Below are 24,852 nucleotides of genomic sequence, written 5' to 3' on the forward strand. Positions count from 1 at the left end.
TTCAGCATAATGTCCTCAAGCTTCATCCATGTTGTTACATGCTTCATGACCTTATTCTGTCTCACAGCGGTGTACTGTATATACCACAGTTTGTTTGGCCATTCATCCGTTAATGGACATTTGGGCTGTTTCCATCTCTTGGCAATTGTGAATAATGCTGTTATAAACACAGATGAACAAATGTCTGTTTGTGTCATTGCCTTCAGTTCCTCTGAATATATACCTAGTAACGGGATTGCTGGATCATATGGCGATTTTATATTAAGCTTCCTGAGGAACAGCCAAACTGCCTTCCAGAGCAGTAGCACCACTCTATATTCCCACCAACAATGAGTAAGTGTGCCTCTTTCTTCATATTCTCTCCAGCACTAGTAAAATTCTACTTTTTTTTATAATGACCATTCTACTCAGTGTGAGATGATATCTCATTCTGGTTTTGATTTGCGTTTCCTTAATAGTCAGTGAGGTTGGGCATCTTTTCATATGTTTTTTAGCCATTTGTATTTCTTTTCTGAAAAGTGTCTTCCAGTGTCTTTTGCCCACTTTTAAACTGGTTTGTTTGTCTTTTTGTTGCTGAATTGTAGGATCTCTTTATACATTCTCGATATTAAACCCTTAACTGATAGGTGGTTTCCAAATATTGTCTCTCATTGTATATATATTTTTTCTGACAAAGTCCTTTGAGGCACAAGAGGGTTTAATTTTGAGGAAATCCCATTTATTTATTTCTTCTCTCACTGTTCATGCTTTGGGTGTAAGGTCCTGGAAACCACCTCTTATCACAAGATCTTTAAGATATTTCCCTACATTTTCTACTAAAAATTTTATGTTCTTAGCTTTAATGTTTAGGTCTTTGATCCATTTTGAGATAGTTTTTGTATAAGGTGTGAGATAGGGATCCTTTTTCATTATTTTGGTTATGGATATCCAGTTCTCCAGACACCATTTATTGAAAAGGCTGCTCTGTCCCAGTTGAGTTGGCTTGACCATCTTATCAAAAAATCACTTGTCCATAAGGAGAGGGTCTATTTTTGAATACTCAATTCAATTCCTTTGGACAGTATATTTATCTTTGTGCCAGTACCATGCTGTTTTGACCACTGCAGTACTGTAATACACTTTAAAGTCAGGGAGTGAGACCTTCCTCTTCATTCCTCTTCCTCAAGATATTTTTAGCACTTCAGGTAAACTGTCCTTTCAAATAAATTTTGTATTTATTTTATCTTTTTCAGCAAAGTAAGTTGTTGGGATTTTAATTGGGATTGCATTGAATCTGTAAATCTATTTGAGTAGAACTGCCATCTTAATTTACTCAGTCTTCCAATCCACAAGTGTGGTCTATTCTTCCATTTATTTAGGTATTTTCTAATTTTTTTTTTTTTTTTTTTTTAGCAATTTATTATTGTTTTCTGTGTATACGTCTTTTGTGGCCCTGGTTAAATTTATTCCTGAATAGTTGATTCCTTTGTTTGCAGTAATAAACGGAATTGTTTTCTTAATTTTTTCTTTGCTTATTACTAATGTATAGAAACACTGCTGACTTTTGCATGTTGATCTTGTACCCTGCCACTTTGCTGTGTTCATTTATTAGCTCTGGTAGCTTGCTGTAGATTTTTTGGGATTTTTAACATATAGTATAACATGTCACCTGCAAATAGTGAGTGTTGCACTTCTTCCTTTCCAACCCGGATGCCTTTTATTTCTTTTTCTTGCCTAATTGCTCTAGCTAGAACTTGTAGCAGAATACTGAATAACAATGGTGACAATCGGCATTCTTATCTTTTTCCTGATCTTAGTGGGAAAGCTTTCAGTATTTCCCCACAGAGTATGATATTGGTTGTGGGTTTTTCATATATTCCTTTTGAAGAAGTTCCATTCTATTCCTATCCTTTGAACTGCATTTATCAAGAAAGGATGTTGAAGCTTGCCAAATGCCTTTTCTGCAACAACTGATATGATCATGTGGTTTTTCTGCTTTGATTTATTGATGTGCTGTATTACATTAATTGATTTTTTCGTGTGTGTTGAACCAGACTTGCATACCTGGAATAAATCCTACTTAGTCATGGTGTATAGTTCTTTTAATGTGCTGCTGGATTCAATTTGTGAGTAATTTGTTGAGGAGTTTTGCATTTATAGTCATTAAAGATATTGGTCTGTAATTTTCTTTTCTTGCTATCTTGTCTGGCTTTTGTATTAGGGTGACATTGGATTCACAGAATGAGTTAGGCAGCTCTTCCTCCTCTTCAAATTTTTTGAAGAGTGTGAGCAGGATTGGTACTAACTCTCTCTTGAATGTTTGGGAGAGTTCACATGTGAAGCCATCTGGTCCTGAACTTTTCTTTTCTGGAAGCTTTTTGATGACTGATTCAATCTCTTTTCTTGTGATTGGTTTTGTTGAGGTCTTCTATTTCTGAGTCAATGTTGATTTTTCATGCTTTTCTATAATGTCATCCATTTCATTTACATTGTCTAGTGTTTTAGCATATAGTTGCCCATAGTATCCTCTCATTTTCTCCTTTGTTTCTGCAGGGTCAGTATTTTTATGTCCCCTCTTCCAGTTCTGATTTTATTTATTTGTATCTTCTCTCTCTCTCTCTCTCTCTCTCTCTCTCTTTTTTTGTCAGCTGAGCTAAGGGTCCATCGATATTATTGATTTTTCTCAAAGAATTAACTTCTGTTTTTGTTGATGCTTTCTATTGTTTTCACGTTCTCAATTTCATTTATTTCTGCCCTAACATTTGTTATTTCTTTCTTCTGTTTGCTTTGGCATTAGTATGTGGTTCTTTCACAAGTTTCTCCAGGTGAACAGTAAATTCCTCAATTTTTGTTTATTATTCTTTTTTTAATAGAAGCATTTAGGGCAAGAAATTTCCCTCTGAGCACCATCTTTGCTGCCTCCTATAAGTTTTGATATGTTATGTTTTCATTTCCATTCGTCTCAAGATATTTACTGATTTCTCTTGTAATTTCTTCCTTGACCTACTGGTTGTTTAAGAGTGTATTGTTTAGTCTCCATATATTTGTGAATTTTTTGGCCTCCCACCTGTTATTTATTTTCAACTTAATTTCATTATTTTCCAAGAAAGTGTTTTGTATAATTTCAATCCTTTTAAATTTATTGAGACTTGCTTTGTGACCCACCATGTGCTCTATGATGGAGGATGATCCATGAGCACTTGAGAAAAATGTGTATCCCACTGTTGTGGGGTGTAGTGTTCTATAAATATGTGTTAAATCTAGTTCATTTATTGTACTATTCAACATTTCTGTTTCCTTGTTAATCTTCTGTCTAGGTGTTCTGCCCATTGATGAAAGAGGTGTGTTGAAGTCTCCAACTACTATTGTAGAGGTGTCTACTTCTCCTTTCAGTATTGTCAGAATGTGTGTCCTGTATTTTGGAGTACTCTGGCTCAGTGCATAAATATGTATGATTGTGATATCTTCTTGACAAGTTATTCCTTTTATTAATACACTGTGTCCTTCTTTGTCTCCCTGCTCTTTTCTGCTTGTTGTTTGCTTGAAATATCATTTTCCAGCCTTTCACTTTCAACCTATTTTGTCCTTGGGTCTAAAATGAGTTCTTGTAGACAGTATACAGATGGGTCCTGTTTTTTAACCCATTTTGCCAGTATATGTCTTTTGATTGGGGAATTTAATCCATTAACATTTGATGTTACTACTGTAAAGGCAGAACTTTCTTCTACCATTTTATATTTTGGATTTTATAGGATGGATTTTATTTTTTCTCTTTCTTTTTACTTTCCTGATAGTATGCATTTCTACACTTTTCTCCAAACCTCTCTCCTGTCTTTTCCTATGTGCCTGTAGTGTTCTCTTTAGCATTTCTTATTAGGCAGGTCTCTTGTTCACAAACTCTCTCAGTGTCTGCTTGTCTGAAAATGTTTTCAACTCTCCCTCATTTTTGAACGACAGCTTTCTCAGATATAGAATTCTTGGTTGGCAGTTTTTCTCTTTCATTATCTTAAATATATCATACCACTGTCTTCTTGCTTCTATGGTTTCAGCTAAGAAATCTGCACATAGCCTTATTGAGCTTTCCTTGCATGTGATGGATCACTTTCTCTTGCTGCTTCAGAATTCTCTCTTTTTGACAGTTGAATAAATATCTTGGAGGTCTATTTGGATCTATTCCGTGTTTTTTTGGATCTGTAATTTTATGCCTTTCATAAGAGATGGGAAATTTTCAGTGATTATTTCCTCCATTATTCTTTCTGCCCCTTTTCCTTCTTTTCTTCTAGGACACCTATACCATGTATATTTGTGTGCTTTATGTTGTAATTCAATTCCATAAGACCCTGCTCATATTTTTCCATTCTTTTCCCTATCCTTTTATGTATAGGATTTTAGGTGTCCTATTCTCTAGTTTACTAATTCTGTCATCTGTTTCTTTAGATCTGCCATTGTAGGTCTCCATTGTGTTTTTATTCACTCATTCTATTGGGTGCTTCATTTCCATAGGTTCTGCAATTTGCTTTTTCAAAGTTTTGTGTTCCTTTTTTATGTTTGTAATGTCTTCTTTACATCTGTCATCTCTTTTGCCATATCTTCCCTCAACTCTGGTTTGATTTTTGATGTGATTGTGCATGTCTGTTTCAACATCCTTAATTAGTTGTTTAAACCCCTGTATCTTGTTTGAAATGCTAGTTTGTTCCTTTGACTGTGCCATATCTTTGTTTTTCTTAGTATGACTTGTGATTTTTTTGCTGGTGTCTAGGTATCTAATTTCCTTGATTAGTTTATTTTGGAGGTTGTTTTCTCTCTTTTACCTGGGGTTTTCTTGTTGGTTGGCCTTGTTCTGTTATCTGTTCCTTGGAATTCAGTTCAACTTATTATAGACCTCTAGTATAGATTCTGTTAATTGATCAGAATTTTTCAGCTCTTGCTTTTCTGGCTCTTGCCCTGCCTATATGGAACCTTTTGTTTTTTCTGAGGACAGTCTCCCCAGATATGATCAACCCAATGAGATCTCCCCCTACTCAACAGACCCAGGTCTCAGGAGGTGGGTGCAAAAGTATCAAATTTCCCTGAGGTGAGCCACAGCAGGTTGTCAAACTTCTCTATGAAGTTTTTTGACTCTGTGCTTTTCCTACCCTGCCCAGCAGGTGGGAACTGTCAGTCTGTGTAAAGTGATGCAGTGCCTTTATTTCTCAGCAGTCTTTATCCCTGCGAAGGGTGTAGTTGAGACAGCTGCTGAGACAGAAGGCTGGTTTAAATTGCTTCTGTTTTCCAGCCCCTGGGGCCTGAATTTGCTGAAGCAGTGCCACCACTGGATCTGAGCCTCATCCATGTTTTCTTGGGGAAGATACATCCTTTAAGGAATTGTTTCCTACACCTGATTCCTTACTTGGCCCCTCAGACTTATCTTAACTTAGCTCCTGCCTGGGTAAGGGTGACATTTGAAAATGCCTGAGGCTTTCTCTAATGAACTAATTAGAATAGTTTAGAAAAAAAAGAGGAAAAAAGAAAAGAAAAGAAAAAAGAAAACCATTTTCAGAGCCAGTCCCCAGCCCCCAAGGTTCTCCAATCAAGAGCCAGAGTTAGTACCAGGCTCTGTATGACCCTTTTCCAGTTCTCTGATCTCAGCTGTCTCCAAAATCCTCTGTCTTTATTCTTCTTAATTTTATTTCATTTTATTCTTTGTCTGTTAACAACCCTCCTCTCTGCCAGCATTAAAACCACAATTGAAGGGAGCTTGGCTGAGCTATCTTCTCTTTCTCCCATTAGAGACTACTTAGAGACACACTGTTAGTGAATTATCACCTTCACCTGATTAGTTACTTTGTCTCTCACACATGTTAATTCTGCCCTTACCTGGGGCAGTGTGGAGGAAGGAGAACACCTACAGTTCTATCTAATGAGCTGTTAGGAAGTAAAAAAAAAAATGCTTTCAAAGCTGGAGCCCAGCACCCCTCTACCTCCAATTACCTTTTTTTTCCTGGGGCCCAGACCTTTCTAGTATTTTGAGCTCATTCAACTCAAAAATTCTATTTTTTTTTTCTGTCAGCCCTGTCTCCTCTCTACCATGGCAAAGCCTCTAGGTTCCTTTCATGGTTTACCTATGCTTGGAGCTTGTATTTAGCAGTCCAAATTTGTTAATTCCACAGTTGGAGCCTGGTTGGGCTAGCTTCCTTGCTCCTAGTAGAGTAGGTTTCTCTTAGGGAACCAATTCGGAGATAGCCTGTTGTGCCTGTAAGGGAGGCGTGCTGGCCTCCATGGCTTGGGAGACATAGTAATTCTGTGTGGGATGTCAGCTGTTCCACCCTTCCCAGACTAGTGTGTGATGTGTGTCTGGTCACTGAAGTCCCCCAAACAGATGCTCCAGACAGTTCTTGGCTATTTATTCACTGCCCCGGAGGAATCACTAAATTCCAAACCTCATTATGCCACTATCTTGCCCCAACTTTTTATTTATTTATTTATTTATTAATTAAAAAAATAAACAAAATAAAACAACATACATAATCAGTAATTCACAATATCATCACTTAGTTGCATATTCATCATTTCTTAGAACATTTGCATTAATTCAGAAAAAGAAATAAAAAGACAATAGAAAAAGAAATAAAACGAACGCAGGAAAGGAAAAAAAAAAAAAGATTATACCTACCATACCCCTTACCCCTTGCTTTCATTGATCACTAGCATTTCAAACTAAATTTATTTTAGCATTTGTTCCCCCTATTATTTATTTTTATTCCATATGTTCTACTCCTTTGTTGACAAGGTAGATAAAAGGAGCATCAGACACAAGGTTTACACAATCACACACATTGTGACAGCTGTATCATTATTCAATCATCCTCAAGAAACAAGGCTACTGGAACACAGCTCTACATTTTCAGGCAGTTCCCTCCAGCCTCTCCATTACATCTTGAATAACAAGATGATATCTACTTGATGCATAAGAATAACCTCCAGGATAACCTCTCGACTCTGTTTGGAATCTCTCAGCCATTGACACTTTGTCTCATTTCCCTCTTCCCCCTTTTGGTCGAGAAGGTTTTCTTAATCCCTTGATGCTGGGTCTCAGCTTGTTCTAGAGTTTTTCTCAATCCCTTGATGCTGAATCTCAGCTCATTCTAGGATTTCTGTCCCACGTTGCCAGGAAGGTCCACATCCCTGGGAGTCATGTCCCATGTAGAGAGGGGTAGGGTGGTGAGACTGCTCGTTGTGTTGGCTGGAGAGAGGTTGCCCCAACTTCTTATTAGTTATTTTTTATATTACTTGCTTTTAAAATAAATTTTAGGTTTAGAAAAATCATACAGGAAATACAGAGTCCCCACATATTTGCCCCCGTTATTCACATTTTGTATTAGTGTAATTTAGTTACAATTGATGGGATAATAATATAACTGTACTATTAACTATAGTCCATGGTCTATATTAGGGTTCACTGTTTGTTTTGTACAGTTCTATGGTTGATTTTCTTAAACTTTTTTTATTCTAGTAACTATATTCTACTTGAAATTTCCCATTTTAAACCATAGGCAAATATATATTTCAGTGGTGTTAATTTCATTGACAATGCTGTGTTGCCGTCATCCCTATTCATTATCAAAACTGTAAGCACAAGGAAATTGTTTTTCAAAAAGTAATTTCCCAGTTTTTTAAATATATTGCATATCAATTGTGAAAGAAATTAAAAACAATGCAGACATTCCAAACACTCTAAATCACCTTAATCCCATGATAGGCCTGAGAGACTTGTGAGTGAAGATTAAAGCTGCTCCCTGTTTGGGCATACCCTCTCTCCTGAAGAGACCAGCCGAAATACGAACGTACAACTTCTAAATATATGGGCCTTCCTTTGCACAAGAAACGGGATCCCTCTGGAAGAGATCATATTTCCCTGGCACTGGAAAGTAAAGCCCATTATCTTTGAGTCTCAGTTTCCAAATTGGATTTCTTAATCCAATTTAAACATACTCATGGTCAAGAAAAGCATCTATTTTTGTTCAATAAATCTAGTAAGTGACCTTACTATTAGGGTTAAAATTTCCCATTTCCAAAAAGTTTCAAGAACCAACTTTCTACTATTTTTCATGCCTGCATTCAAGTATATTCTGATTTCTCCTTCTAATACTCACTCCACAGAAATTGCTTGTGCTATCGGCACCCATGTCCCCCATCTTGTCATCTCCACTGGACTCCTCCTGAGCTTCACACAGAAGGCCCTTTCTTCTTTAGACTGCATGATCCACCTCACAGGCCATCATTTCTTCTCAATCTTTTCTGTCCACTTCTCCTTTATTTATGCTTTAAATGTTTGACTCCTGGCTCCTTCTCTGTTTGCACAGAGATCTCTTGATGCCTCATCCTAGGTCACTGCCTGAACTACCTGTTGCATTTACATCTCCATCCACCTCAGCTCCAAACATGCATTTGAACTTGCCCCATGAACATCTCTATCTGGATGTGTAACAGGCCTATTACGCTTAACACGTCCAGAGTGGAAATCTTGACCTTATCCTACAGTCTTGTCTTCTTAGTAGACGGGGCCACCATGCAGAGACATGTTTAAAGTGAAACTCAGGGACTCCTTGAGGTTTCCCCTTCCTTCATCCTGCATAACCACTGTATCATAAAAGCCTGCCACTTCAATTTGCAAAGCATAAGTCAAGTCTACCCACTTCTCTCCATCTTCCTTGTCAGCCCTAGAGTGATTCATGTAGTGAACAATGTAGTAGTGGCCTCTTAACAGTCTCCCTGGGCCACTCTTACATTCTTCCAATCCATTCTCCTGATAAGATCTTTAAAAACACAAATCAACCCATGCCATTTTAAAGTGCTTAAAACCTTGAGTGGCTTCCACTCACAGCACCACCAATGAAACACAAGTAATACCTTTGGAAATCTCTGATCCATTAAGCTGAGTTCATGGAAAGAATCATAGGATACAGTCCTCCAATGCTTTTTCTTTAAGCTAAAAGAAAATTTTATAATGGTATATTGATAATTCCACTTCAGAACATATGCACTTTTATAATGTGGAAATATACGGTCAATTATACTTCCACTTGTACACCTGATGGTATGAAAGATATGCCTAGAAGTAGGAGGAATTGAAAAGCTTTAGACGAGGGTGGTGTTGTGACCTAGTACATGATGTAACAGAAGAGAGACTTACATTCGTTATTGGATCATTTTCATTTTCTGTAACACATCCCTGGAGATTTAAGTTGAGAGCTTTACAGATGATCATGATTCTCTTGGCAGCCTTTTCTTCAAAAGGTTTGATCACACACTCGGGTTCTAAAAGATCCTTCTTCTGAGGCTTCAACGTCTAAGAAATTTTGGAAGTTTTGGTTACCATACAGCTACCATAAAAAAGATACTCTAAATTATAAAGCACATCATATGGATTAAGTTCATATCTGTTTTGAAAGAATGTTGACTTACATCTATATCTGGATCCAGTGAGAACAGATTTAGCCTCTCCATGTTTCGAGTCATTTTGACAGTTTCTTCGGTTTCTGTGAGGTACTACAGGAAAACTGTGTTAGTCTCTGGAATCTTAAACATACAGATACTTAGAGTCCCATCTCCATGCCCATGGCCAAGAAGCACCCACTTTGCATCATCACTGTCTTAATATCATCCATCAACACCTGGAAAATCTTATAAAAACATGCTCTTATTTTCAAGTGTTGCGAACATGTTAAGTAAAACACATAGGTTAAATGGAAAGTCCTGACTGTTCTCCATATAAATCTTAAAAGAAAGTACTGTCTTCTTTTCTGGGAAAATAACAGCTAATAACTATTCAAATTCATTTGCATAGTAAAATGTCAAGTTCATTACTTTTGCAAAGTCTGGGTGTAGGCTGTTCTCTGAAGAATCTGTTTCCTCTGGTGTGCTTTCACAAGTTATAGAATTATCCAGCGAGTCTTGAAAAAAAATATACCGACACAGGTTATCAAATAATACTCACGAGGCACATATTTTCCTAGCCTATGACACATCAAAAGTAGGTCAGATCCAAAGCTAGGATGGACATTGGTGAGTGATGCCTTCATTTTGTCTGACTCCAGTATTCCATATTGTTAGGAGATCTGGGCCTGGAAATCAGATCTCCTGATGATCGTTTTGGGGCTTTTTCTCGGATACCATCCTCTGCCCAAAAGAATTCTGGATCCTTACTATACTATATTTATACTTGGGGTTGACTTGACTTACTTCTTCAATGCATTCTACATTTCTCTTAAATATGTATATGTTTTTGGGAATTCTGGCTATCAGGCCATCAATTTAAAATCCACATTCTCCCTCCAGTCACTTATTCTCTCTAAGACACTGTAAAGTTGATATTCTATTTGATGATTATTAAATTATGAATGCAAAACACCTACAGCGGTATTAGTAGTTGTGCTAAATAAGCAATAGTTTTCTTCTTCATTATTCCACGACTCCTTTTATAGCATTTGATACTTAGACTATAAGAACTTAAAGACCATAGTTTCTAAAGTATCAAACCTGTGCAAAATGTTTTAAAACAGTTTTCTTTTAGGGGGAGTGAATGACTCTGTTTGTGGTGAAATGACCTTCCATATAGCTAGACTTGTTTCTCTAACCTTCTTTTCACCCTTCTTTTCCTCTCTCTTGCTGTCATCTCTTTGCCTAAAATGAATAAGAATCTTACAAAGGAATTAGGCTGGGCAGAAGCAGATTTTTTCTATCTTACAAAAATTGCTACTATCGCACATAATTTTGGGGACCTTTATGTTTAAACTGATTTCAGTATGGTCAAAACGTATAAATGAAGATGACTTTCACTATACAGGAGTGATGCCTATTTGGTTCTACAGAGCAAAGTTTCACCAGCCAAATTTAATCAAAGTCCATAGAACACAAAATACCCCTTAAAAGGTAACATTCCACCAGTCATGGGTACATTTTTGATGCTGCTGACAAACGATGGCCAACATCATCGCTCTGGGGGGTCGGCCTCAAATCATCAACTAGTCGTGCCCCTCATGGATGAGTAAAAGCAAAGTGTTAGGGGTGATTTCCTGGAGCAAACGCCTCAGGGGCGAATAAGCTCGACTTGAGAGCCACCAGGGATATGAGCAGCTCAAATGAACCACACTGCAGAGCCCCCACTCGGCTGAGGAGAGGTGGCGGGTGCCGGTGTTCTCACCCAGCCTGAGGTCCAGCTCTGTGCTCCTCCTGCCCTGCAGGGTCCCCTCAGGACTGATCTGCAGGACGCGGTTGAGGGTGTGGATCCATTCGTCCATGTCTGACTCTGTTTCGGCCGCCAGCACAAAATAAGTCAGGTCATTCATCTTCAGTTCAAAGGCATATTTTCTTAGTCTGTTGTTCTGTGGTATTAAAAAAACAAAACAAAACAAAACCAAAACCAGCTTTGAATCATTTGCCTAGGGAATGCCAGATGGTAAGTCTTAGCGAGCGACTTTGGTAACACCCAGGTAACACGAAGGGACCTTCCAAATCGGGGCAAAATGTTATGTAGATAGGAACTATTTTGCTTCGTTTCTCACAAAGTGTTTTTTGTACTAGGAGATCTTTTATTTTGATGTTTTTTATTTGATGGGCATGTTGGCTCAAAAATTTCATCTTCATGCATGTATGAATGGCTACTGAACTTCTTCAAATAGTTGTTTTAAGTTGCAGCCTTCATGTTCTCCCCTGAAGATCTTTCTGTGATTCACTCCAGTTGAGTAGCACTTCATAAGATCACTAAGAACCTCTGTGTTGCCTTACTAACTAAGGGATGTTTCTCTCGTCTTATCTTACTTGATTTTTCAGCAGAATTAACACAGTGGCCGCTTCCTGCTTCTTGAAACCCATCTTTCTCTGGTTTCCATGACCACACTCCATGCTGGTTTTCCCTCCACCTCATCAGCCACCACTTCAACCTCCTGAGCTGACTCTTCCTTCTCTTGCTTTCTAATTGTAACCTGTTGCCCTAGACCTCTTTTTCTCCTTCAGGGGATATCATCTATTCCATTGGCTTTAAATAACATCCATATTCAATGACACCCAAATTCTCTAACTTCTGGATTCTGTATCAACCTCCAGACTTTTCTGTAACTTGACATCACTATACCCTGCCTTGCACATGCTCCACTTGTGCATGCAGGGAGCATGATGCCTACCCCTCAAGTCCTTGGGTGGCTTCTACTCCAGCTTCAGATCTCAACTGGTATTTCACTTCCTCAGGAAATCCTTCCCTGATCCCCCAGTGTAGGGTAGGGTTCTCTAGTCATGGGTACTCATAGGTATATACACCTGTCCTTCAGGGCATTTAGGACAGTTTGAAATTATACTTTTATTTTTGTCTTTCTTTCGACAAATATCCATCTCCCTCAAGGCTGCCTGCTTGAGAAAAACAGTCAGTTCTTCTCACCACTATATCTTGTAACAGGGCCAACACATTAAGAGGGTTCACTAACAAAGCCTGGCACAGTAATAGTTTATGAATGGAACTGAGTACTTCTGATTGTTGGGGAACTGAGATTCTAGCAGGGAAGAGGTGAATGAATGAATGCCTGAAGGACTCAACAAACAAGCAACTGTAAAACAAACAGTCTCTGCTTGGACCAATATGGTGAGTAGTTGCTTTAGATTGGGTGGCCAAAGCAGGCCTTTCACAGAAAATGACATCTGGACTGAAATCTGAATGATAAGAAAGAAGGAGACAGTTGAAGATTGAGGAAGCACAGTTAAAATCAGAGGAACATAAGAGCAAATTATTATGGGATACTTATATATTCCTATCGTGAGATTAGAAATGTAAATTAAAAGTGGAAACTTTCCCTCGATGATACAAACTAATGTGGATAGCCTGCGGTGGGTGTGAGAAGTACTGAAGTTATTCCATCTTGAATTCTCTCTGAAGGAGTCTGATGCACACGATCAAATTTTACCCACACAGTTCTAAAGCCTTTAGAGCACTCATAATTGTAATAAAGTAAAGGGTAATGTTCCAGATAACCCTGCTAAGTAAAATACAGATAGGAAAAGAGCCACAGAATGAGAATGTAATCATAGTATGGCATGTGGCTAAATATCAAAAGTCTGAAATTCTGTTTGAGAACAGGATTGCTATTTCTTGGTAGCAAAAAAAAAGAAAAAAAATATTTTAAATAACCTCCTGGCATTGTTCTGTTTGGGGTGCTCTCAGACTGTCCCAAGATAGCCCCCTTCCTTTTAATTTCCACAACAGCTTGATGACTACTACAAACGAGACACTTACTAAACACTTACCATCCATATACCAGGCACTATGCTGAATATTCTACAGCCATTATTTTATTTAAATCCCTTAACAACCCTGGCGCAACATGTTATTAACCCCTTTAACAAATGAAGAAATCGAGGCTTGGAGAGTGTTTAAAATGTGCTCGGGGATGAACCTTGAGGACATTATGTTGAGCGAAATAAATCAGTTACAAAAGGACAAATACTGTACGATTCTGTTATTATGGCTCTTATAAAGCCATCAGTGCTTTGGAGCAGCTAGAAGGAAAAATCTGAGATGAGGACATGGTAGCCCATGACAAACTCTGGGAATTGTTCTATAACTGCTTGTTGAAGTGTGCTTTGAAAATTATTGCTTTTTTTCTTTCTTTTCTTTGAATATATGTTATATTTTACAACTAAAAAATGGTTAAAAAACCTGTGGGCAGTTATAGTAATATTAGATAAAATAAATTCCTGAAATAAAAAATTTGAAAATATTTTGTAATAGCTGACTACTATAGCAAAGTTGATATTTTGAGAACGCATGTAGTTTTGATAGTTAGTCAAATGGTATTTAAGTTACTGTTTAAGATTTGGAATGCAAGTAACTGTGGTATCTGTATTTATTGATTTTTTTCTCTTCCTTGCTTTAATTTTAAATTGGTTTATGAAACATTGTACAAACAGCCTTTACAACGATTACATAGATTTTTTTTTTTAATATGCTTTTGGGTAAGCTAACTTGGATACCCATTTTAGGTGGTTAAGATTTCCATATGTTAATTATAAAAATATTTGTACCTTCATATTTTCCTGAGATCAGGAAAATATTTAGTAACATAGGTCATTACCATAGCAATGCAAATATTTGTAAGAACTTTCTACTTGATCTTTTGAGAACATTCACAGTTTTGACGGCTGATCAAATGGTATCTAAGTTAGTGTTTAATACTTAGAATTTAAGAACTTTGTTACCTGAAGCTGGAGATTTTTTCCTTGTTGCCTGAATTTTAAATTGGTTTATGAAACTTACTGCACAAAAACAGGCTTTACAATGATTATATGGATACTTTATTTAAATATGCCTATGGTTAAGCTAACTAAGATATCCATTGTTGGTGGTTCTAAGTGTATTGTTTGTTTTCTTAAATAAAAAAAATTTTATTTAATGTTAAGCAACAACAACCACCACAAAAATACATGCTTGGGATTGCACGGCTAGTAAGTGGCTTTATACCTTAACACCTGCCACCCTGGGAGACAATTTGTGTATGTCAGAGAGCTGGACAGAGAGAAGACACTCAGCAAGTGCTGTTTTCCTTCATTGTGATCCCTCTCTTGTACCTTCCTGCACAATCATACGTCAAAGACGTAGCTGAGACTAGGGACCCAGGGTCTATCCAAATGCATTGAGAACAGACGGGAACAATGCTAAACCCTGAGTAAAAGTCAAAACCAGGGATTGAAGGAGGAAGGTGAATTAGCTAAAAGGCTTCCCAGCTCACATCACTTTCTAGACTCCTCCAAGGGTGAGCTATTTGCTTCTGTCCATACTATTATGCTATTGTTAAGTATTATTTTTTTCGTTGCATTATAATGACTCACTCTCCTTGAGTGAGTCTGGTTCTTTCATTAGTCTGGGAGCCTTGTAAGGGCAGACACTCTCTTTTTATCCTTGGTGCTTAGGGAAGTGATATTATTTATTCATGAAACAAATGTCTATCATGTTTCCACTTTATACCAGACAAAAGAGACCTAGCCCTTCCCTGTGGAGCTTGCACGCTTGTAGGGCAGATGGGCATTAGTCGAATACTCACAGAAAGGTGATACTGGAAAGCAAATGTACTTGAAGTTTGTATAAATGCTTTGAAGCAGAAGTACTAGGCATTCTGAGGGCATATAACAGGACGATTTGAACTAGTGAAAGGTCAGAGTTGCATTTAGAGAAGATCATTCTGGCTGCAGTGCAGAGTAGGGGCTAGCCAGAAAGACAGTGGTCCCAAGCTTTAGTGTGCAAAGCAAATATTTAGGCAGCTTGCTCAAGAATGCAAATTCCTAGATGTCATGCCCTCCCAGGAGGAGTGGGGTGGGACTGCCTCCGTACACGCTCAGGGCCTCATAAAACTGCCGGTATCTGCACAGCTACAGAGGCTCTGATGGCAGAGACAAGACGGCTGGGGAGCAGACAAAGTTTCCTATTCAAGTACCATTTCCTCCAACAGATGACAGGAACAGGAATAAGCACTATGAAAAGAATTAGAATGCCCAGAGTTCAGGGCATAGCTTTGGGTAGGGTATTATAAGGTAACCAAATGCAGCAAAAAGCAAGCAAATCTCAGTGTTATCGAAATCAGACAGAAGAAAGAATCTGCTTGACTAATCTGATGCTGTAAATCAAAGGGACAGGGAGAAGCAAAACTAGGTCAAGTATTTATATTGGGTCCAAATAAAAAAGTAGATTGAGATGTAATCTGCTTTCAAACATAGATAATATCAACTACTATAAATTCAAAATAAAACATTACAAAATATAAGCAAAAGGTTGATTTTCTAACTTGCATTTTGCACTTCAAACTGAATACAGTTGCCAACATCAGTAATATTATTAAAACTATTTCTTAAAAAATTTAGCAAAGTATAACACACTCTTGCTTCTCAAAAAGGTGCTTATTTCTACATTTATAAGTGGAATAAATATTCTATTTGCAATTTATTAAATTGTCTTTTTCTATTTTGAGAGAAATTGAACTTGTAGGGTAGAGAACCTTCTGCTGGGGAAGATTAAAATACCTGACTGGTTTTCTACCTCACTCTTAGTAATGGTAATGGCATATAGAGCAGCAAAAAAGAAAGGACAAAAATAGAAAATCAATGGAATATTTTAATAATTTTGAAATGTAATTGTTAAATCATTAAAAATGGTAATCAAGAAACAATCTTATTCTCTTTTGCATTTCCCAAATTTTCCTCTATTTCCCTCAAACCAGTGTACTTTTGGCCAACACAACTGGGTTCATTCAAGCTACCCAGTTCAGGAATGATGGCGATTCTTATAGTGAATACAGGCCACTATAAGATCAAGTAGGTGTGTGTCCAGCAGTTAAGTTCTATGAGTCCCTGAAGAAGAAGGAAATTACAAATTAAACTATATATTTGTAAACTTTATATATAACAAAAGATTACAATGATATTTTCTAAAAAATACGAAGACTCATTTGCCAAAGCAAACTTTGCAACACAAGTAAAGAAGAAAACATTTAGGTTTTTCAGTTCAGTGTCTATAAAATGCAGCTACTGATCTTTTACCTGTTGCTAAAGCTTTGGTTCAAGTTTCTAAGGCCAGAGTCTCCTTTGTGACCAAAAAAAGAAAACTATCTCCACCCTCCATTAAGATCCTTATTTCCCTTTTCATATGGAAAGTTTGCATCTGCATTAAAATGCAATTATCTTTTACTTCTAGTGGAGTGCTCAGCAACACTTAATTAATTCTTTCCTTTTAAAGTACAGCATTATTACTTTCTGGAAGGATTCCAGATTTTAACAGATGAACCACCCAGAAATAGGCCAGGCCTAAGAGACTGGAGAAACTCCATTCTGCATCCAAGTAGCCAAGTGCCCCTAGTATTAGTTTAAGAGGTAATCTCAGCTATGGAGCAAGTTCTGGGACTGGCCCATAGTTTGGTGATAAGAAAGGAACTACTCCCTGTGGCCTGTGGGCAGAAACATAGTCCTTGCCTTAAATGAGTCAGAGTCTTATTGTAAAACTTGAGATGAGGTTGTTAAACACTTGATTGTGTCAATTATTTCACAGTAGGGAATAGGACAGCTATTTCATTAGCATAGAAAGAATGAATGTTTTGAAGGTAAGATGTCCAAAATGAGGTCTGTGGAATTATTCTGCTTTTCTCAGCTGCATTGGTACAGGTCACATTTAAAACTAAGGACAATAGTCTGAAGACTGAGAATTTGCAAACATCCTTGTCTGTGAAAAGAAAGTACTGTGTCTGAACAAATTCATAGACTGAGCCCTCAATCTTGGGACTTGCCCTGATGAAGCTTATTCCTGCAAAGGAGAAGCTAAGTCTACTGATAATTATGCCTAAGAGTCACCCCTAGAAAACCTCTTTTGTTGCTCAGATATGGTCTCTCTCAGCCAACTTGGCAGGTAAACTCACTGGCCTCCCTCCTTTGTGGGACATGACTCCCAGGGGAGTAAATCTCCCTGGCAACATGGAACCTGACTCCTGGGGATGAGCTGTGACCCAGCATCATGGAAATGAGAAAGAACTTCTTGACCAAAAGTGGGAAGACAGAAATGAAACAAAATAAAGTCTCAGTGGCTGAAAGATTTCAAATAGAGTCAAGAGTCATCCTGGAGGTTATTCTTACTCATTATATAGATATCACTTCTTAGTTTATGGTGTATTGGAGTGGCTAGAGGGAAGTACCTAAAATTGCTGAACTGTGTTCCAGGTTCCAGTAGACTTGATTCTTTGAAGAAGACTGTATAACTGTATAGCTTTTACAATGTGACTCTGTGATTGTGTATCCAGGGTATGGACAGGTGAGTAAAAAAAATAAGGATAAAAATAAATAAATAATTGGGGAGATAAAGGCTAAAGAATGAGTAGATTAAAATATTGTGGACTGATAAGAGGGAGAGGTAAGGGGAGTGGGACGAATGAATTCATTTTTTTTCTTTTATTTATTTTTCTGGAGTGATGCAAATGTTCTAAAATTGATCATGGTGAAGAATATACAACTATGTGATGATCACTGTGAGTCACTGTATAATATAGCTGAACTGTATGTGTGTGGATATTTTTCAATAAAAATATAAAATAAATAATCACTGTGTTTCTGAAATTAAAACTTAGGAATCAGTTGAAGTTTTGTCTTTGAAGGAAATCCCATCTTGGAAGAAACACGAGTGGATGTATGTAATAAATTCACAGTCTCATGGTTAACTTAATAATAAAGATAACATTTATGGAGTGTATCCTTTGAGGTAAGTGATTCACAAGTCATTATTTAAAATAATTTTTTTGGCTCAGTGGTTCTCAACTGGATGTGATTTTTGCCCCTTTGGAGACATATGGCAATGTCTGGAGATGTTTTCAGATGTCATGACTCGGGGAGGGATGCTATTGGATCTCATGGGTAGTGGCCAGAGATGCTGCTAAACATTCTACAATGCACAGGACAGCTCCCTGCCACAAACAATTATCTGACTTCAAATGTCAATAATGCCGAGCTTAAGAAACCCTCCTATGGTTTTATGATATTGATACTACTATTATTTCCATTTTACAGGTGAAGAAAATGAAGCTTAAGAAGATAAAATAAGTCACCCCAGATTATACAGCTGGTGTATTGTGGTGGTAAGAATCAAACCAAGCATTGTGTCCCCAGTTCACAAGCTCTTAACTGTGATCAGCTGTGACTTTAAATTTAGGAGCTAAAATAGCTTAGCGCTAGATAACGTATTTACACAGTGGATCCAAATCAAAATTTCACAAATCAAATAATTTAAATGAAAGTCCTCACACTCATATTATGCTGGCAAATCAACTTATTTCCAGATGTTCTTGATAAAATCCAGTGCTTTCCAATGCTTTTAAAATAGGAAGAAATTGAAATCATGGCAGTTTTAAAATGGAGAAAGTTGGAGGTTACGCTGCTTGTTTTTGTTCATCTGCCTAATTTTGGACGGAATGCCCTGTGTCATGTGCAGAGGGCCAGTTGATTCTGCATGACACTGTCAGTCACTGAGAATGATGGGAACATAAGATTTAAGTTATCACCTTTCCATCATGAGCCTAACCCTCGACAGAACTCAGGCTTTCATTAATTCATACCCATTGATCAGCCTTAAAATTAAATCAATTAACTGCAATTAGGCTCTGGATAAATCATGACCAATAATCAAGATTTCTAGACCAATCTCACTCAGCTGTTTCAGAGTGGTACATGGAGAAGATTTGGGTCAGAAGAGTATTTGCTGCTTTTGATGATTCCTTTCTGCCAACAAAGGGCACTTCTGCCAACAAATGAAATTTCAATTCTTGTTGATTGATCATTAGATAGGTTATTTTTTCCTTTTAATCCTGAGGCTGCATGCTCTGTGAAATGTTTGAATAAATATTGCTTCTGGGAAAATTGTTCTTAAATATCTGGGCTCAGACACAAGATCTAAAAAGTAAATATAAAACAAAGACTTAGGCATTTTTCTATTAATTTTGGGAGAGTGATACAAATTTATCAGGTGATTTTGCCATATCTGTCTGTCTTTTTGTGGGTAAAACTGGCTAGAATAATGCCATTCTGAGATGATCAGCTTCACATGTTCAACTGTGTTCTTTTTTTCTCTAAGATTAGTAGTTTGTTCAACACATATTTATTGATCATCTCTGAGGCACCAAGTAGAATACCTAGAAGTTTAGGTTCAAGCTCTGGAATCAGACTGCTTGGTTCAGGTGGCAGCTGTCACTTAGTAGTTAGGTGTTACTTTATCTCTTCCTGCCTCATTTTTCTCATCTTTAAAATAGAGATGATAAACAGTACGTATTTCATGAGGTTGTTTTGAGGGCTAAAGGAGTTGACACATGGAAAAGGGCTTGGAACAGCAGCTGATACATGATAAGCATTCTATAAATGCTAGTTAATATTATTATGAGGCACTGTGCCAGCTGAATGTATTGATTTTTATTCCAAAGTTCTAGAGACTCAAGTGATAATGAAAAAAAGAGGCAAGTGGACTGTGCTGGTCTGAATCTGTTAAGTACTCCAGAAAAACCTATGTTATTTAAGTCCAATCTTGTGCGGACAGACCTATTTGGGTGGGATCTTTTGATTAGGTTGTTTCCATGGAGATGTGACCCTGCCCATTCAAGCTAGGCTTAATCCACTTGCTGGAGTCGTTTTGGGAGAGACATTTTTGGAAAGAGCTCAAAGCCAAGAGAATCTAAGAAAGAAAACACTTACAGAGACATTTTGGAGAGAAGGGCCAGCAGATGTCAACATGCACCTTCCCATGTGATATAGGAACCCCAGATATCAGAAGCCTTTCCTCAGAGAAGGTGTTCTTTTGTTTGTGCCTTAATTTGGACATTTTCACAGATGTAGGATTATAGCTTGTAACTTAATAAATCCCCTTTGTAAAAGCCAAGCTATTTCTGGTATATTGCATTCTGGCAGCATTAGCAAACTGAAACAGAGTTTGGCACTAGAAGAGTAGTGGGGTGCTGTGGTTTGCAAATACCAAAAAAATGATGGAACAGCTTTATAAATGGATAAAGGGATAATTCTGGAAGAATTGTGAGGAGGTTGATAGAAAAGGCATAGATTGCTTTGAAGAGATTGCTGGTAGATATATGGATGCTAAAGATACTCTGATGAGGCTTTAGACAGAAACGATGAATGTGTTGTTGCAAACTGGAAGGAAGGTGACCCTTGTTTTAAAGTGGCAGAGAACTTGGTAAAATGGAGTACGGGAGTTGGATGGGAGGGAATATTTGAAAGCAATGAGCTGGGATACATAGCTGAAGAGCTTTCCAAATTAAATGTGGAAAATGCAGTCTGGCTTCTCCTTCAGCCTATAGCAAAATGTGAGAGGAAAAGGATAAGCTGAGAACTGAACTCTTGGGTACAAAAAATACAGAAATTGGTGGCTTGGAAAATACTGAATTTCCAGAAAATGAATCCCCAGAGAGTAGAGCTCCATGTGAAGATTAAATAGTCAACCATGTCATGACAAGTCAGGACTGGAGATGAGGTTATCCCGAAAGGATTCGTGGAAAGTCCTATTGTCTGTTGGTTGGGATCCCTGTTTGCTGCATGGAAAACCAACAAGTGGGATGTGTATAAACAGAACACTGTCAATCCAAACTGAAAGGGACAGAAAAGGAACAGAGTGAAGAAAAAATAATTTCAAAGGCAGAGAACCATGGAAACTGAGGTCTGGAGTAAAGAAACCTTTGGCCAGGAGAATGGACCTACCCAGGCACATAGAGAGGGTAAGTTTGCCCTGGAGTTTGAAAAGGGTGGAGCACATTCCCAAGGGACTGGGTAGAGCCTGGCCACCACCCCACTGTTCAGAGAGTGGTGAGCCTGTGCTCTGGATATGGCAGAAGGTTGGGGTGTCCCCCAGATGCTTGAAGAGGGTGGAATGGAGAAAAGGGTGGTCTTCCCAATGTTCCCCACTGTTGCAACCCTTACCCCAGTGTTGGAAGAGCCCAGGGCTGCTGCATAAGCCCTAGGAGAGGGTGGGACTGCTGCTGTCTCACGCTCTGAGGATAAAACATCATTCTATAGATGACTCTCAGATTTTGAAATCTAATGGAGTTTGCCCTGCAGGTTTTGGGAACTGTTTAGGACCTCTGACCCCTGTTTTCCTTCAAATTTCTCCCTATCACAATGGAAATGTTTATCCTATTACTTTCCCTCCTTTGTATATTGGAAGCAGATAACTTGTTCTAAGTTTCACAGATCCACAGCCAGAGGAGAATTTAGGACAAACTGATTTTGTCCTAAATGGCTCTAACTGATTTTGATAAAACTTTGTACTTACTATTGTCACTGAAATGATTTAAGGCTCTTGTGATATTGTAATGGGATGAATGTATTTTACATATGGAAAGAACATATCTTTTAGGAGTCCATAGGGTAGAGCGTGCTGGCTTGAATTTTTATGACCCCAGAAAAGACCCTTTTCTTTTAATTCAATCTTGTGGGTCAGACCTATTGTTGGTTGGGAGCTGTCAATTAGGTTGTTTTCAAGGAGATGTTGCCCCACCCATTCAATGTAGGCCTTAAACCACTTGCTGAAGTCCTTTAAGAGAGAGACAGAGCTGAGAGAAGCTAGGAAAGGAAACACCCACAGAGTTATTTTGGAGAGACAGCAGACAGCAGATGTCACCGTGTGCCTTCCCATGTGACAGAGGAACCCCAGACACCAGCAACCTTTCCTCTGAGATGGTATCCTCTTGTTAGTACCATAATTTGCACATTTTCATGGCCTTAGAATTGTAACTTGTAACTTAACAAAGCCCCTTTAAAAGCCAATCCATTTCTGGCATATTGTATTTCGGCAGCTTTAGTATAAACATGGACCAAAAGTCTAATTGTGCATTTAATTTTTAGATTCTATTTGGGTGTCCTCTTTGTCCTTCCAGGAGCTCTTCTAAGATGGAATTCTAATATTATAAAATTAGAATGTTCCCGTCCTGAAGAATAACAGTATCACATCATGCTGTGAAGATTCTCATGAGTAAACTGCTTTGAGATGTGGCGATGACAGGGCTTCAGTGAACGGAAAGTAATTTCATTGTTTAAGCTAACTCTAGGTATCACCTCAAAGGTGGCATTTGGAAGAGATGTGCTTGTCCGCCCCTTTCCTGAAAATGAGCCTTATTCTTGGAGACCTGAGACTTGGGCATGGGCAGATTGAGAAGCTGCTCTTTTACTTCCAGGAGGTCTGAACAACTAGAGCTTTCTTGGGGGTGGAGGTGGGGATGGGGGTGGCAAGATTGAAGGTCAGGTATAGCATTGATAGAAGAAACCCCATAAAGAAAAGTATGTCAAGGCAGCCCTGATAAAATAACTCTGGTGAATGTCTCTATACTTGTTGCTGTGCTCATATGAGAGAGTGTAGCATCTTCCAGACCATGAATGCAAACACCTAAAAACTGCACAGATTCTGTATTTTTGGGAATTATTCATTGACGAAATAGCTGGTGAACACAAACAGAATAACTGTATTAATCGCAAAAATAGTAGCGTATATTTAAAAAAAGAGTTGTTGACACAGGTTAAAAACACGGAATTTATTCAGACTGTAGTTAATGCTGATATACTTATGAATCCAACCTTTGCTCATCCATGAGCTAACGGCCCACAAGTGACCACATGCTTCAATAGGAGTGAATGTGACATTTTGGTGTAATAGTTGGTATTGGGTCACGAGAAGCAAACAAAATACAGTACGGAGGAATTTTTAAGCAAGGGTGGTCTGTGACTACCTAATACAAAAATATCTAGGGGAATAGTTAAAGTTTAATCCATCATAGGAGAGTTTGCTTCAAAATAATTCGTTTGGGTGTTTGCATTATGTGTAGACCACCCAAAGTTTAATTATCAAACATCAACCTTCGCTACTCTGTTCTTTAAGGAAGTAAATCCCAAAGCTAGAATGGGTTAATTTATGTATCCTACTATCATATCATATCTATGAAAACTTTTTCCAGAAGTCCTTTTTAACATTTCTAATGCAAAAATTGTGCCTACTTTTACTTGGCATTCCTTTGAGTCTTTCTATGTTACTTTATACATATTAGTTCCTATGAGAATTACCAATCTGATTTTTCATATACAGCCACTGGAGATTCATTACATAAATGAGGAGACCAGGGTATATTATTTCAATAGCCTTCTCATGTAGAAAAGATAAGGTAAAGGAATTAGAGTTAAATAGTGTGTAATACATGCACATATTTGAGGACAATATTGAGCCAAAATATGGTAAAATAGAGTAAAAGAGACCCAACTCCAACGGAAGAAATGAGTTTCGTTTGTGTTCCTCCTTCCACTGCTACTGAAGCAGTTCCAGCCACCTTCCTGTCTCTTGTAGATTATGTAACATTCGCCCAACTGGTCTTTCGGCTTCCACAAATGTACTTCTCTGGTTATCTTTTAAAATTTTTTTGTCTGATCGTGCTACTTCCCTACATAAAATTATCCAATTTCTTCTCATTGCATTTAAAACAGAATCTAAACTTCTACCCTGACCTATGAAAACTCTTCCAACCCCATTTCCTTCTACTTTCCCCTCTCTATACTGTAGCCACACAAGTGGCCTTCTAACTCTACTTGCAAATATCAGACTTGCTCTTGCCTCAGAAGACATTTGCCTTGCTGTCCCTGCTCATTCTTTAGCCCTTAGACCACATGCTCTCTCCTCAAAAATGCTTTTCTCACTTCGCAACTGTCAACATTCCTTTCCAACCTCACCATTCATCTCTCTTCCTTTCATTTTTCTGTTCATTTTCTTTACTGCAAATCCCACCAACTGATTATATTCTGTTTATTTTCTTCTTACTTCTTTTCCATTTCTCTTCCTCTGTTGGAAAGTAAGTTTCATGCAGCAGAAACCTAGACTGCCTTGTTCTCTACTGAATCCCTAGAGTCTGGAACATTTTTTGGCTCATAGTAGATACTCCATAAATATTTGCTGAATAAATGGCTGATGAATGGATGAACACATCTTTGGATTACAAAATCCAAGGGGGAAAAGGGATTTCTACTCACCTGCACCACACCTGTACAAGAATCCAAAAAGATGCAGCCTTTGGGTTCTTTGGATATTTTTTCATCTTTGTAAAAATTCATGATGTAGGAGTTATCTGGCAACTGAGTCAGCTGGAAGTAGCGCTTTTTGAATGACTGAATAAAGGTGAAGATAGAAAGAGGTTGGTCAATATGGCAGCATACTATATTATTCATGGAAATTAGAATTTTTCTAATTCCTTTAGGAGTGCTACATTTCTGGAAAACAACTCTAGAGAATTGCCTTCTACTTCCCAATTAGATAAAATATTGTATGAAATAAGAACTCCATGCAAATGGCTC

General features: G+C 37.8%; 1 protein-coding gene across 13 annotated transcripts in view; it reads right to left on the bottom strand.

Annotated features, from left to right (window-relative positions):
- Nucleotides 1-24,852, bottom strand: part of DOCK10 (dedicator of cytokinesis 10) — a 271,344-nt gene that overhangs the window by 92,542 nt on the left and 153,950 nt on the right. For all 13 annotated transcript variants that reach the window (XM_077155290.1, XM_077155289.1, XM_077155287.1 and 10 more), the window contains exons 7-11: nt 24,532-24,666; nt 11,162-11,342; nt 9,826-9,911; nt 9,424-9,507; nt 9,152-9,307 (exon numbers count right to left, since the gene is read on the bottom strand). In XM_077155290.1, the coding sequence (XP_077011405.1) occupies nt 9,152-9,307; nt 9,424-9,507; nt 9,826-9,911; nt 11,162-11,342; nt 24,532-24,666 (642 nt within the window). The remainder of the gene's footprint in view (nt 1-9,151; nt 9,308-9,423; nt 9,508-9,825; nt 9,912-11,161; nt 11,343-24,531; nt 24,667-24,852) is intronic.

The sequence above is a fragment of the Tamandua tetradactyla genome, chromosome 3 (genome assembly GCF_023851605.1).
Source record: "Tamandua tetradactyla isolate mTamTet1 chromosome 3, mTamTet1.pri, whole genome shotgun sequence".
NCBI lineage: Eukaryota > Metazoa > Chordata > Mammalia > Pilosa > Myrmecophagidae > Tamandua > Tamandua tetradactyla.